General features: G+C 43.4%; 1 protein-coding gene across 6 annotated transcripts in view; it reads left to right on the top strand.

Annotated features, from left to right (window-relative positions):
• btbd10a (BTB (POZ) domain containing 10a) overlaps positions 1–15,781 on the top strand; it is a 20,594-nt gene extending 4,813 nt beyond the window's left edge. For 4 of the 6 annotated variants that reach the window (XM_058396645.1, XM_058396646.1, XM_058396649.1 and 1 more), the window contains 7 exons: positions 7,241–7,431; positions 8,191–8,437; positions 9,052–9,154; positions 11,018–11,138; positions 12,661–12,858; positions 13,553–13,663; positions 13,919–15,781. In XM_058396645.1, the coding sequence (XP_058252628.1) occupies positions 7,241–7,431; positions 8,191–8,437; positions 9,052–9,154; positions 11,018–11,138; positions 12,661–12,858; positions 13,553–13,663; positions 13,919–14,217 (1,270 nt within the window). In that variant the 3' untranslated portion in view covers positions 14,218–15,781. Of the gene's footprint in view, positions 1–3,745; positions 4,140–5,420; positions 6,425–7,240; positions 7,432–8,190; positions 8,438–9,051; positions 9,155–11,017; positions 11,139–12,660; positions 12,859–13,552; positions 13,664–13,918 lie in introns of those variants that run through there. The other 2 variants (XM_058396644.1, XM_058396650.1) reach the window with 2 other exon arrangements.
• Positions 15,782–15,894: the final 113 nt, after the last annotated feature.

The raw sequence follows: 15,894 nt of genomic DNA, 5'->3' as shown, positions 1-15,894 counted from the left end.
GAGCATCTCCTAAACTGCAGCTCTTGTGGGGTGTTCCCGGTCTGCAGTGGTCAGTATCTATCAAAAGTTGTCCAAGGAAGGAACAGTCAGGGTGCACATTACGGGTGCCACAATACTCAATATAATATTGAACCGTTCGGTACAACGTACACGGTTGCTGTTTGTGTTTGCCTGTTCTGTATGGCTACGCGCTGAGACAGACACTCCTCCCCGTGAGTAAATATCCAATCAGTGAGAGCTAAAGTTGGGCCGCTTAACCATGCTTGCGATGCTGGTGTCAGATTTCACTCTAACCCTGGAGAGCAGTGATCTTTTCTTTCATCTGTGGTGTGGGGACATTTCGGATTTGTTGTTGACTATGATGCCAATGAAATAAAAACGGTAAACAAAAAAATGACTGTGTGCAAACACTGTTACACACGAGTTACCTACTCAAATGGAAATACTTCCAACATGATCGCATGATCTGCAGCGACATCACCCAGAGATATCACTGTCTGGAAGCAGGATGGCAGAGCAGGTAACACAGACATCCAAAAAGCAACTGTCCCTAGCAGATTCCTTCCAGCATTCATACCCAGCTGCTTCCGAGAGAAAGATTTGCAGCCGTTTTTGGTGATCGGTGATGTGGGCTTTCGACACCTTATAATAGTGCTCGAACCGGTACACACTACCACCACGTCCTTTTTTTCTTTTGTTTTTTAGCACCGAGGTCATTCCCAATCTCTACGAAAAGACGCACAACAACATGAAAACGAATTAGCTAAAGCACAAGGCCTTGCCCTAATAACAGATAGTTGGACCTCGCAGGCAGCAGAGAGTTATCTCACCCTTACTGTTCATTACATGTCGGTTTGGGAAATAAAGAGCGCTGTACTTTAAACCCCTCCCCTGTATGAAAGTCATACAAGCACTAATTTGGCAGAAGAGTTGATAAATGCAGTGAATATTGTCCATGCAGTTCATGATGCTGACGTGCTGTGAGCTGCCAGTGTTCATTTTTTATATATCTTTTATTTTTTATATCTCACTATTTTCAGTACACTATTAATGTGTACAAGTTGATTTTTGCATTTAAGTACAATAAAGAGAATTGCAACTAAAACCAGTTTTTCATCTTACTGTTCCTGTCACCTAAGCAAAGAATAATGAAAAAAACACTTTAATTTGCGAAGCCATCAGAACCGAACCAAACCGAAAACCGTGGGTAAAAGACGAGGTATATATTGAACTGTATTGCTGACTCCTGTGCACCACCGAAAGCGGCAACAATGGGCACATGAGCATCAGAACTGGACCACGGAGCAATGGAAGAAGGTGGAGTGGTCTGATGAATCACGTTTTCTTTTACATCACGTGGATGGCCGGGTGCGTGTGCGTCGCTTACCTGGGGAACACATGGCACCAGGATGCACTAAGGGAAGAAGGCAAGCTGGCGGAGGCAGGGTCATGCTTTGGGCAATGTTCTGCTGGGAAACCTTGGGTCCTGCCATCCATGTGGATGTTACTTTGACGCGTAGCACCTACCTAAGCATTGTTACAGACATCTACACCCTTTAATGGAAACGGTATTCTCCGCTGGCTGTGGCCTCTTTCAGCAGGATAAGGAATGGTTCAGGAATGGTTTGATGAGCACAGCAACCAGTTTGAGGTGTTGACTTGGTCTCCAAGTTCCCCGAGATCTTAATCCAATCCAGCATCTGTGGGATGTGCTGAACAAACAAGTCCGATCCATGGAGACCCCACCTCACAACTTACAGGACTTAAAGGATCTGCTGCTAACATCTTGGTGCCAGATCCCACAGCACACCTTCAGGGATCTAGTGGAGTTCAGGCCTTGATCGGTCAGGGCTGTTTTGGCAGCAAAAGGGGGACCAACACAATATTAGGCAGGTGGTCATAATGTTATAGCTGGTCGGTGTATATTAAACACTTCACAAATCACAATCCGATAAATATTTGCTTTAGAAAAGGTTAAAGGTCTAATGGTGATCTTGCAGCATCTCTATCTCTCTCTCTCGTCTCATCTGACCATCTCTCTCTCTCTCTCTCCTTCTCTCCATTTGACCATTTCTCTCTCGCTCTCTCTCTTTACATCTGACCATCTCTCTCTCTCTCTCTCTCTCTCTCTGTCTCTCTCTCTCACGCTCTCTCACGCTCTCTCCATCACTCCATCTCTCTCGCTCTCTGTCTCTCTCTGTCTCTCTCTCTCTCTCTCTCAAGCAGCTTGTTTAACAATAGAAATGTATAAGTATTGATGAGTTCTGGCTTGTTTATGATCATAACTCAAGATATATCTTTAAAATTTAATGAAGAAACAGACAAAGGGCACAGCGAACCTGTTTTCATTTCTGGCTCTCCAAATTAAGAATGGAGTTATTTTTAGCCAGGGTATTTTTAGTCACTGTTGCCTACCAGTTGTGTGTGTGTGTGTGGTCTCGTCTCCAGAAGTCCTAACACTTTGTCTGTCACAGTGCCCACTTGTTATTTTTTCTTTTCTCCACCCACGCACACAAAACAGTTATCCAGAAATTAAGCCCCTTTAAGATTTCTCCTTCATTGACCTCATCAGGCACACACATTACCACACACACTGTGTGTTCATTTCACTGAGTCGATTTTCTTTTTATATATATATATATAACACAATAACATAATGTCAGTAGTTGCACAAGTTTTTAGGTTTTATTCATCTTCATATTATGGATTTGTAGAGAAATTAATTTAAATGAATTAATCACTGGACGATTTTTTTTTCCAACCAAGAGTTGTCTGGATCTTGAGAAATCACCGGTCACACGTTTAAATTCATGGTCATGTTGTTTGTAATGTCCTTTATTCGGACACACCTGATCGTCACACTTGTATGTGCTTGTTCTAGATTTATTCCCCTTTCCTGTTATAATAAGCTCCACTCTTCTGGAGAGGATTCACACTAGATTTTGGCTTGGATTCGTGTTCATTTAGCTGAAAGAGCAGTAGTGAGATCGGACACTGATGTCTCGGGTGCCTGTAGGTGGTGGTGGCTCAGGTGGTTAAGGCTTTGGGAAGATCAGGGTTTAAGCCTTTAACCGCCAAGCTACCACTGTTCGGCCCTTGAGCAAGGCCCCCAACCCAGCCTGCTCCAGGGCTGCTGCATCATGGCTGACCCTGTGCTCTGACCCCTAACCCCCAAGGATGGGATATGTGAAGACAGAATTTCACAGTGCGGTAATGTGTATGTGACAGTGCTGGTAGGAGCTTCCCAGCTTCATTCCTAATTTGCATAATGTCGATTTGTCCTTCACAGAAAATGAGCGTGTCGCGTGACACTTGTCGCAAATCGGCTGTGCTACCTAGGTGGGCGGGGCTTACACTCTCTCGCCCGTCAATCACAGCTAAACTAGCCAATCACAAGCCTTATATGCTTGAACATTTTATTTTATATTATTTTATTTATTTTATTTTTTTATGTTTAGTAGACAAAATGATCTAGATTAAATCGCCGGGGTTTTAAACACAGAACCGGCGACGGCTGATGTGATGAAACCGTGCCACGCCCCGTGCACCTAGCGCCTCAATGAAGATTCCGGGTATTTTAAAAATAATATTTTAAAACTCTTCACATCCATTATCGTAACAAACAAAAAGGAGTCGATTCAGTAAGAAAGGCTTCGACCGATTCTGATTCACCTGTCAAGTGAATCGCTCGTCATTACACTCTCCGGTGGCGCGTGCTTTGTTTCTTTTCCCTTTTTTTTTTTTATAGCGCTCGTGCTACGTCAGCAAGGCGCCGAGCAGCCATTCATGCCTCGCGCACTGTGCCTTTCTCTCTATCTCGCTATCCCTTTCTCCGTCTTCATCTTTTTCTTCCGGTGAATGAATCGCGCCGAGGAAGCAGCCGCACAAAAGAAACAAAAGCGAACAACAAAAACAAACAAGCAAACAAAAAAAAAATTACACAAAAAATCCCGCTCGGAATGATGCTGAAGTTGGAGTTGGACAGGAATGCCCGAGGATGCGGAGTCGTGCCGAAAACCTACGTGTGGTGAAGGCGCTCACGTGCTGCTTTGCGCGTGCATCCCGCACATCGTCCCGCACATCGCGCACATCCTGCCGCGCTGCTTTGTCTTCACGGAGCCGCGCGAGACACAACGCCGGTAAGGTGCCGTCTCGGAGCTTTTCAAGGGTGAACAAAGGAGCTGCTCTTATTCTACACCTCTATCTCTCTCTCACACACACACACACACACACACACACACAGAAAAGGGGATTGTGAAATAAATAATGGCAGCCCGGTTACCCGGTGTAGAAGGTCGAGTGTTTAATTTCAGACCCTCATTTTCTTTTAATTTCTTGAAGGAACACAGCACATGGAGCCCCTTCACTGGAGAGAAACCTCTAAATGCTGTTAGTGCTTTAGGTGCAGGTAGAAAATCAGCATCGTGTGTGTGTGAGAGAGAGAGAGTTTTGACACCTTGTGGAAGGAGGAACAATGGAGGGCAGAGTGAAGCATCTGATCTACAGCAGCTTCGGTTGGTTAGGTGTCCTGGAGTGCAGGTTAACCCTTTCATGCGCAGCATCCATGGATTGAAGTCTGGATTAGGAAAATATAGGATGAAACTCCCCTCCAGATCACAGATTCTCATTTCATCATTTATCATTTTTGATGCAGCGTCGGTCTCGCAGTGTCTTTCCATAAACACTTCTACACAAGGACACGATTTACTTTTAATACTAATGATATTCAGAAAAAGGCCAAAATTCATGTGTCCTACAATTTTATCTAATGCAGGCGTGCTTTTAATAATTCATGAAGTGCGTGAAAATTGAAGAAGGTGAATAGGGAAGCTGCACTTTTATAGTCGTGTGAACCGTATCGTTCACTTTTATGTCTTTATGTCCAGTTCACAATGAGTCAGTATGTTTAGAGCAGGGGTTACAGATGTTTTAAGGTGGACCACTAAAAAACAACAGACAAACAAAATCACTCTGGATCGTTCCAAGTACCTGAACAGTTAATAAGAGAAGTTATTAAACAGGACTGAATTGTGAATCGCGAGGTTTTTAAGGTGAAAACACACACACACACACACAATACTATAAATATATACACGCAGTTCTGGTTTAATTCAGCGTGTGTGTGTGTGTGTGTATTTGTGTGTGTGTGTGTATATATATATATATATATATATATATATATATACCTCTCACAGGTAAAGATCCTTATTAAAGTGTGATCGTTCTTGTATCGGAACGCCACAGCAGGATCATAAACGTATCGTTTTTGTTTAGAATAAATAAAGCAAAAACTCATATATTTTTAATAATTCCTGGTTTTCAGTGTTTTGTTGTTGTTCATGAGTTTTGGTATTTGATTCCTTGACTCCTTTCTCAATAACAGACGTGATGCTGGAAATCAGGAGCCTTGCTGGATGAAACTGGTGGATCCAGGATAGTACTCAGGTTCTAAGATCTGGTCCTGGAGAACTTGATAAGATCTCCGATAACAAGAGCTGAATATACCATGATGAAATTTTGTATTCCTTCAGTGTTACATCACCGAATCCGATTCCATGCCATTTCTGTTCTTAAAGCAGCGAGTCGTTCTTCGGTGACACCAACAGATCATCTACGATTCGATGCAGCTTGACTTTCACAAAGTTCATTTCAGCATGAAGGCTTTATGGGATCAAAAGACCTAAAAAGATCTCCTGTAGATACCAACAGTTTATAGTCTGTAAATTGCATCATCGCTATTGCGTAGCTCAGAATTTCTCAAAAAATTTGCATTAAATTACAGTGTGAGCGTTCAGCTGTGCTGTGTACGTTACACATCTCACAATATGTGTGTGTGTGTCATCATTCCCTGAAGATCTTTTTGTACCTAGTTTGTGTATTTTTCACAACATTCGTTAATGGTGTGTGTGTGTCATCTTTCCCTGAAGCTCTTTTTGCACCTAGTTTGTGTATTTTGCAATTCAGCTTCAGATTTATAGCTGACGTCTGGCCACGAGGTTAGGTGTAACTTTCACCCAGAGATGGAGCCGAAAGCCCGGAATCCATCTTCACGGAACAAGACTTTCAACTAATATAAGCGCTATTTTCAGCTTATTCATCACTTATTTAACCGGTGGATAGAAATCACACCATGTGAACGCTCCACTGGGTTTGCAGCAAGCTCCAGTCCGATCACTTCAGGGAAGAAAGTATTGCGTATCGCTCCGTGTGAGGATGATAAAGGGAAACGTCCTGAGCTCAAACCACAACACCAGCAAGATTCGTCTCCTCTCTCTGTCTCTCTTTCTCTCTCTCTCTCTCTCACACACACACACACACACACACACTCGCCCTGAGCTTTTTCTTCAGCGTCATCGTATCGGGTTATGCAGTCCCTGAAGATGGAGGCACTTTTTATTAAAAGGATACAGGCTCTGCGAACAAGGTGTGGTTGCTTTCAGGAACAAATTCTTTTCTCTAGATGTGGTTTTCTGCTCGTGCGCTGTCTATATATATATATATATATATATATATATATATATATATATATATATATATATATGTATGTGTATGTTTAAAAAGGACTAATTTTCTTGCACCTTCATGTAATATAACTTTATTGTAAATGATTGACGGACCAGGTAACCGAACAGCTCTGAGGCTTACAGCCGGACATATGGCAGAGCATCTCTCCAGTTATCGTTCTAGCTGCTTTACGAGGAATAATAATAAATCCTGGTTGGATCTAGGGAATAAAAAACTACTGTACTGTGTGTACTGTTCTAGGAAAACTTTATAAAGTGGAGTTACAGTTACAACCCTTATTTTATTATTTTACATAACTGCACATCCTGAAAGAGCTTTTCCTGTTACTAAGAAACGGGAAAGTTTCCTTAAAAGCTCCTCTGATTGCTACAGAGCGCCGACGCCGGAGACTCCTTTCATGAACGTTAAATAAAACGTTTCCTTACAGAAATACCTCACCAGAGTGATGATTATACGCTGCTTTTATGTAACAGCATTTCATATCTGTTTATTATTAGGCTGAGAGGATGTTGAGTGTCCACAGTATGAATCTGACCAATCAGATTAGAGAATCGAATAGCTATGTGGTATGAGTAACGCTGTTGCGTATCAAAAGAATTTGCGTATCGTTCTTATTTAAAGCAAATTGCGAAACTTTTGGGGCGCGTGTACGTTTGAGCGTGTATGTCGTGCACGCTTCTCATGTTTGTACGTGTGTGTGTGACTTTTCCCGTAGCGCTGGCAGTCGGCTGCGAGGCTCTCAGCTGCACAGCGAGGTGGCGAGGATGAGCATACATGGGGTGGAGCACTGCAGGGAGAGGCGTCGCTCTGGAGATCGCTCCAGGGATTCCTCTCACGAACGGGTCGAGGGCCAGCTCACGCCCTGCATCCGGAACGTCACCTCACCGACACGTCAGCAGCTCAGCGGTGAGAATCGTCTTCATATCAATCTGTACTCCAAAAACTCCAAAAGACGTGTCTTTATATCTGACTTGGATGCTTGAGTGTGTTTTGTTTTGTTTTTTCCTCTTTATAGCTCAGTTGACTCTAAAATCTAGTAAAGCAAACCATCTTGAGGATCTAAACATAATAAGAATAATAAATCAGGCGAAATGTAAAGACAGCATGGGACGTGAGGTTCCTTGGAGATAGGAATGAATTTGATAGTAATTAATGAGGAGTAAAACCCCTGGTGTTATAGAAAGAGATGAATAATGCAAGGGTAAGATGATTATTTTCCTGTAAACAGCGTGTCCTGAAGTATTTTATCATATTTATTTTTACAAACACCAATTTGGCAGCGATTTAATTTTTTTAATGATTATTATTATTATCGATTTATGTTAGAGGAGTCATTTAATGAGATAATAATTCTCTTTATTTCGTGTCAGTTGCTTTACCTACAGATTAGTTAGAGTGCTGACACTGGAGACTCCTTCCCGACTCACAGAATGAGCTGTTACTATAGAAACGACAACACGTGCAGCACTAATATAAACCTGTGATTTGAAGCTGTACCGCTGTTACATAAAGTGAATCAGCACCTCCTGACCAATCAGAAGTTCAGTAGAATTCAGTAGCCCTGTGGTGTCAGTTATGTTCTTGTTTCGTCAAATTGTCCACCCATAGCACACAGACGCATTTCCATGTTTATATACGCTCTATAAACGTGTCCTGTCCTGTCAGATCGAGAGCGAGAAGCAGGATCATGGTCCAGGTCGGCGAGTCCCAGGCCTCAGAAAGGCTCCAGCTCCTTCTGCGCAGATCCCCACAGTAAACCTCACGGCTCCGACATGATTTACGTGTACGAAAACGTGAAGGACGGCTCTCGGAGCGTGAGGACGTCGGAGAGGGTGACGCTCATCGTGGACAACACGCGCTTCGTCGTCGACCCTGCCGTCTTCACCGCTCAGCCCAACACCATGCTCGGCAGGTCAGCCTTCACAGTCGAGTTCGTGATTCCTGCTTTACTTTAACAGATGTTCCAGAATGCGTACAGTAACGAATAACAAATCATATTTTTTTTTACCTTGGCGTGTAAAGTGCTTTAATTACAAAGTATCGAAGTTTCAGGGGGTTTTATATCGTACCGCTGATAACCCCCGATCTTCCGGTCAACAACCCAGAGCCTTAACCACTTGAGCTGCCACCGCCCATATTTCAGGCTGTAACTTAAATTACATGTTTATATTCATGCGCTTGCTTAAATACGCTATCGTTTCCCTAGCAACAGCTCGTTTACACCCGGAAGGCGATCAAGTAAGGCTAAACACAAATTTCCGTTTGCATGCATAGTTAGCGTTGATGCAAATAGGTTTCTGGTTGGATTTCTCTTTCTGATTTCCGGTTTCTAAGTGACGTGACACTATTTGTTTGTCATCTTATTAACTTTAAGAAAGAGAAATAAAGAGGCGAGGGAACGACATCTGTTTATATTTGTATTAGTGTCAGTGAGAACTCGTTTCATGGACTTTGGAAAGTGTGAAAACAAAGACAATTGTGTGCTGAACCTTGTGTATATATACGTGTGTGTGTGTGTGTGTGTAGGATGTTCGGAGCTGGAAGGGAGTACAACTTCACCCGGCCCAATGAGAAGGGCGAGTACGAGGTGGCCGAGGGCATCAGCTCCACTGTTTTCCGAGCCATCCTGGTGAGTGTGCTACGCTTCAGGAAACCTCCTCCTCTCCTTATACAGGGTTTAAATATCCAATCACGCACAAGCTGCATCTACAGCGTATTGATTACGTTTTGAATTAAACTGCGCTATTCGTGACTTAGCATAAAATCAGAGCTTCAGCACAGAGTGCTCCAGTGGAGCAGTGGGAGGGTCTGAGCGCTGACGTGTATCTGAAACCCAAATCACTCACCTGTCCTCTCCACTGAGTCAGGAGTCTTCTCTCTCTCTCTCTCTCTCTCTCTCTCTCTCTCTGTGTCTCTCTCTCTGTCTGTCTTTCTTTCTCTCTGTCTATCTCGCGCTCTCTCTCTCCCCCTCTTTCTGTCTCTGCCCCTCTCTCCCTGTCTCTCTCTCTCTCTCTCTCTCTCTGTGTCTGTCTCACTCTCTCTGTCTGTCTTTCTCTCACCCTGTCTTTCTCTCCTTCATTCTGTCTCTGCCCCCCTTCTGTCTCTCTCTCTGTCTCTCTTCCACGTTCTCCCTCTTTCTCTCCCTCTGTGTCTGTCTTTCTCTTTGTCTCTCTCTCTCTGTCTCTCTTCTACTCTCTCCCTCTTTCTCACTGTGTGTGTCTGACTTTCTCTCTCTCTCTCCCTGTCTGTCTTTGGCCTGCTCTGTCTTGTTCATATTTAACAGAGGTGAGTGTTTCTCCAGGTTAATTATTCTAACCGGAAGATGAGGCGACCATCATTTTCTCTCATAGTAAGGCAATGTTGCAGCCATCTGTGGGAATGTGCTCTGTGGATGGGAGGGGCATACCAACCCCATACCCCCCCCACAGTAGGTCAATCACAGAGACACTAGCCAATCGAAGGCTTCTGTGAGGTTGCGTATGTGGAAGAGGGTAGCAGCAGCCTGAGTAGATGCGCTGGATTCACCAGTCTTACAGGAAGCCCATGCTTTCTTCTTTAGTAAACTAAAGGTTCTGTTGGGTTTATCTGCTGTTTCTTTTTTTAAAATCTGAGTTAAAGATTTTCTAGTTTTCAGACTTGTGTGTGTGTCCAAGTGTCTTGATGAGACATCACACCAGCATGAAGTGTTTAGTGCCATGTCCTGCCCATGGCTACATCAAGCGTCACTCCGTCTGATACCGAATTATTTTTTATTTTTTCGTGTCAGTTATAATATGTAAATGAAGCTTTGCTCAATTTGATTTTTTTATGTTGGTTTGTATCCATGGTGATTACGTGATTAGTTGGTTGCTATTAACAAACATTGGCACCTCTGTTACTGGTGGAGAGAGAGACAGAGAGAGAGAGAGAGAGAGAGAGATCGAGTGCATGCGAGAGAGGGAGAGACGGAGAGAGAAAGAGAGAGAGAGAGACAGAGAGAGCGAGAAAGAGCAAGAGAGAGAGCGCATGAAAGGAAAAGAATAACTACTGCTCTGTCGTGTCTCAGTGTTTTTGTTGTTCAGTTTGTAAATCTGTTTTTTCCCCCTGCCTATTATGGGATGTCACGAAGGTTTATTCGTTATTAAGCATTTTTTTTTTTTTTTTTAAAGAGTAGGCATTTCAGAGAGGATTTTATTTACCCTTGCAGCCTCGTTAGATCCTTTGGGTGCCGATGTAAACACCGACTCTGAGCCGCTTCCAGCATCAGAGGATAAAATCGTTGTCGCGTCACGCGCTTGAAGAGACGCTCGCTGGCTTTTGAAAAGGAAGTGCGAGGTTCATCGCCGTGCTTCACGCTCAGAAGGATTTAAACATACGAGCAGGTCAGCGCTGTGTAGCTGGCGAGGTATTTGTGCTGTGTGTGTGCGCGTGTGCATGCAGAGCTGCTGCAGTAATGGCTGCCGGTTTGTTTTCCCTCTCTCTCTCTCTCTCGCTCTCTCTCTCTCTCTCTCAGGATTATTACAAATCAGGGATAATCCGCTGCCCCGATGGGATCTCCATTCCCGAGCTGAGGGAGGCATGTGACTACCTCTGCATCTCCTTCGACTACAGCACTATCAAGTGCAGAGATCTGAGTGAGTATTTAACAAGCAGAGAAACATTCCTGCATATTAAACATGCGTCTTTCCGAATGGGCTTGTTAACGCAGCATGTCGTGTGTGTGTGTGTGAGAGAGAGAGAGACATGGATGAATCCTGGAGAGAATGGAACTAGGTCAATAGTCGCCGGAGCACCCGTCAGATACGGGTCAGCGGCTGCAGCGGCTATTGATCTGACCGCCTTTGGTGCGCGTTTCTGCTCGTCTCTGAATTTTCCTGCGTGTCGGCGTGTGTCCATGACCGCGAGCCCGTATTCTGCGTTCGAATGCTAATCTAAATAGCTAGCTCATGGAAATTTTAACTGATGCATCCAGCTCGAGGATCCGTTCACATTCGAGGAGGCGCAATTTCTTTTCCGATTCGGAAACATTACGCATCAGACGAGATCCATGCAACACAGGACTAGCAGGAACTGCAGCTATTTTTAAATTCAGTTAAATAAAAATCTATTACTTTTCATGGATAGTAGGTGTAATAAATTTTAATGTATAAATATAATAAGTTCTGGAAAAAAAAAATACAATCGTGGCTCCGATCTGATCCGATCTTCAAGTGGAGCAATACAACTGATGACTGTGGATCAGATTTCAGAGGAAAAAATAGAAATTGAGACATTTATATTTATGTTTTTATGTATATGTTTATTTATATTTTGTATTTATATCTATATTTTAAGTAAATATTATAAGTATTTTACAAAAAAAGAAATGAAATGAAATGTGTTGTAAAGACACTCTGTAACTGTTAAGGAGGAGGTATTGATGTCATCTTGTGCACTCGCCTCCTCTGAACCAATCATGTCCAATATGCAAATTATTAGATAATGACATGACTAAATCTTTTAGCCACAGAGTTTGGGTTCTAAGCTCAGTATTTATTCAACATATTTATACATAATATTTTAGGGGGGGGGGCCTGAGCAAGGCCCTTAGTTGTATAAAAATGAGATAAAAGTGTAAGTCGCTCTGGATAAGGGCGTCCGCTAAATGCCGGAAATGTAAAATGTTAGAAATAATTAGTCAGTCTGAGATCCAGGACAAGGCTGATTCCTGAAATAATGGTCTAATATGTCTAATTTTTTATTATGTTATGGTTGCTATAGTAACAGCTCATTCACAGAGATTTGTATGGTAACATCTGACATTTGTGGAAGGAGTCTCCAGTGTCGGTGCTGTGTAATACACGGTTTTTTGGTAACAAGCTACTTTTTTTTATGACTCGAGTCATGCGAATTGCTACGTAAACCAACTTTGTTACTATAAAACAGACAAAATGTACATTCTGAAAATGTAAAAAAAAAAATATATATTTTTTTGGGAAATTGCTGTCTCGTGACTTCATTCCTGTGGTGTTTCGTTACTTACACATATTCATCCGTTCGTGTTTGAACTCCGATTATAGCTTTCTGCGTTTCTGTTGAACGAGATGTTAGTGAAATGTTAATATCTAGGTGTATATCGGAGCTTAACGAGCTTTTCCCGTTCCCCGTCTCACTCAGGCGCACTGATGCACGAGCTGTCTAACGACGGGGCGCGGCGGCAGTTCGAGTCGTACCTGGAGGAGATGGTGCTGCCGCTGATGGTGGCCAGCGCTCAGAGCGGAGAGAGGGAGTGTCACGTGGTGGTGCTCACCGACGACGACGTGGTGGACTGGGATGAAGAGTATCCACCTCAGATGGGCGAGGAGTACTCTCAGAGTCAGTGTCTTATTTATACTCCGCTTACACACACGCTATGCACTAACTATGAATAGAAACTGTACACTCTACTATTCCGAAATATTTTCTAGAGCCTCATTCATTCGAGCCACTTTTAACTGATCTGCAGCATTAAAAATGTACAAATGCCTCCATCCATCTCCTCTGGATTATCGAACGTCTCTGACTCAGTGGAACAACAGAATTCAAGAAAACACCCCAAAATACGTTTATTTGATAGAGAAATCCAAGGCTTCCTAAAATATCAAGGCTTGGGGTCACGGAATATATCTGCAGCTCAGCTTTAAGTTCGCTAGCCGCCTTAAAATAAAACAATTTGAAGCGGGTTTGTTTAATTTCATCCATTTTATCAAAAAAAAAAAAAGGCAATAAGCCATAACTGTGTGTGTAAATAAAAGGTCTGGGGGGAGCCCAGTACCTAGGCTCTGGTCTGATGAGCTGACTTCAGTAAACATTTTACAGAAACGCATGTGATTGGCTAAATAGAGAATCTGCTACAGAATTCATGGTGGTTCATGTTTAGTAAACAGTATAAATAATATTTTCCCCGTCCTTTTATCGGCTCTGGTACAGAATTACGGCTCAACGTTCTCGTTTTAATATATTTATACTGCATTAAGTGTTGAGCGCTGCCTCGTCATGGTAACCTGTTTATCCGTTTTATTTTCTGCAGTTATCTACAGCACAAAACTGTATCGCTTCTTCAAATACATCGAGAATCGGGACGTTGCCAAGTCGGTTCTGAAGGAGAGAGGCCTGAAGAAAATCCGATTAGGAATCGAAGGTAAGAGGAGGTTGGGTTACGAGGTGGTGGAAAGCGATTTGTCTGCTATACGGTGTTAATTTATTTATCAGCATATTAGTGAAAGCAGATCCTCAACACCAAAACGTTTTTCTTTTTTAAAAAAAAGAAAAAGTCGTGGAAAGGAAGTCTGAAAATTGTTCATATTATCGCTTGAGTTAAAATCATTAAAGTGTCCTAGAGGGTGTGTGTGTGGGCATGTGGGTGATCATCTTTCCGCTCTCCTCCTCCTCTCAGGTTATCCTACCTACAAGGAGAAAGTGAAGAAGCGTCCCGGCGGCCGACCCGAGGTCATCTATAACTACGTGCAGAGACCGTTCATCCGCATGTCCTGGGAGAAAGAGGAGGGAAAGAGCCGCCACGTCGACTTCCAGTGCGTGAAGAGCAAATCTATCAGCAACCTGGCTGCGGCGGCAGCGGACACGCCTCACGACCAGCTGGTGGCGCTGCACGCCGGGCCTCAGGTGGACGAACTGGACATCCTGCCAAACCACCAACATCACCCTGATCCGGACGCTCCGGCTCCGGCTCTATGAATTTCAGAAACGCAAGCGTAGTCTGGATGCACTGGCTGAATTTACACAACACACACGGCCAAACCCACGATGCCTTTCCGAGCCCTTCCCTGCCTTAAGAGAGACCTGTGTGCTGAGCGCTGTCCAATTCAGAGCGGTGGATCGGCGAGTGTAAACCATCCAGGCAGTGTTCAAAAGGAAATGGACAAAAAAAAAACAAATGCTATGATGTAATGTAGCCTGCAAAAATCCTGTTCTGTTGAGGCGTTTTAGAGCCCTGACACACCAAGCCTACAACACCAGGTTCAACAAATAAATTCAATAGTATGCCAGTTTAAAGCTCCCTGGCCTTGCGGGTTTTACCCAGAAACCTAATTATCTAACGTGATGTAACCTAATAACACAGATAGGTCAGATAGTTAGATAGATAGCTAGAGCATTAAGAACATTAGTACAGATTAAGAGGAGAGAAAATAAAGAAAAGTGTCGATTAAAACCTCTAGGAAAAACCAAGCCAAACTCGGAATTTCTCAGGACGGATTCCTAAACCCCGAGTTCAGCAAGTGATGTCAAAGCAACATGGCTGCTTCCACCAAAGTAGCACTTCTTTACCTTCAAATGAATTATATTGTACACACACACACACACACACAGGTGTATTTTAGTTGGATTTCTAACACTGACTTATACACACTTTGTGAATAGCGAACGTTAGCTAGCTGTTTCGTCGCTAACAAAAGCGGAAGGATTTAAATATGCCATAACCTAAACGGTCCCAAATCGCATACCGGTGCACCATCGAGCCTGTACTCGGTTTCTGATGGATCATGTGGACTTGTACATCAAGCTGGCCTGGGTAAACCATCTACTCAGTGATCTTTTTAGAGTGATGTGTTTTTCTCCTCCACTGATTCACTGCACCGTCTTCCACCAGCCACAGCATGCGTCAGCGGTGCCACTGAAACAGCACAAAAACCACAAGAGACGGTCGGCTTGGTGCGTCACAGCTCAAGGACTCCAAAAAACAAACAAAACAATGCAAGCACACAAACAAAAACCTCGAAACGTTAATCACTAGACATCGAGCGCAGCACAATCCGTCTCCAAACATTTCAGCAGGTCTAATCTCAGACACACACAGGCTTCTTGTGGTACGAGTGTGGTCGGAGTGGTCACACACCATTCTCCTGTTGTCCATCTGGTGAAGGTAACTAAAGAGCGGTTCTTCACCAGAGCTGGATTAGATTAGAGCTGCGCTCGCTGTTCGATTGTGTCTGGGGTCTTCGGTTTTAAACTCGGCCTGTGTATTGCATTTCAAAAGGCGTGTCCAGTTTGGTGATGGATCGGATCGGGTGCAAGACGGACAGTTTAAAAAAACAACAACAAAAAAAAAAGTCAAACGATGCTCTGAGCCACTACTGATGAGCCGGACGCAGCTTCTCAGTCTAATGTAAAACCGTACACGTGATGTCACAACCTTCAAACTCTACTTTTCTTATTTGTTCCTTGTTTTTTAGCGGCAGGGCGACACCACTTCGTTTGTTTTTTAGCTCGATGTGTATTTTAATAAAAGGTATCTGATTGCTGTGGTTTATCAATCCGTCTGTACTTTCTTTCTCTCGAGGCAGGTTTTCTTTCCAAGCTTCTGCTGCCATGAATTAATCATTTCTTCCAGGATTCTGCCACTGGATGGCAACA

The sequence above is a fragment of the Hemibagrus wyckioides genome, linkage group LG08 (assembly GCF_019097595.1).
Source record: "Hemibagrus wyckioides isolate EC202008001 linkage group LG08, SWU_Hwy_1.0, whole genome shotgun sequence".
NCBI lineage: Eukaryota > Metazoa > Chordata > Actinopteri > Siluriformes > Bagridae > Hemibagrus > Hemibagrus wyckioides.
This window is presented reverse-complemented; position numbering and strand designations above follow the sequence as displayed.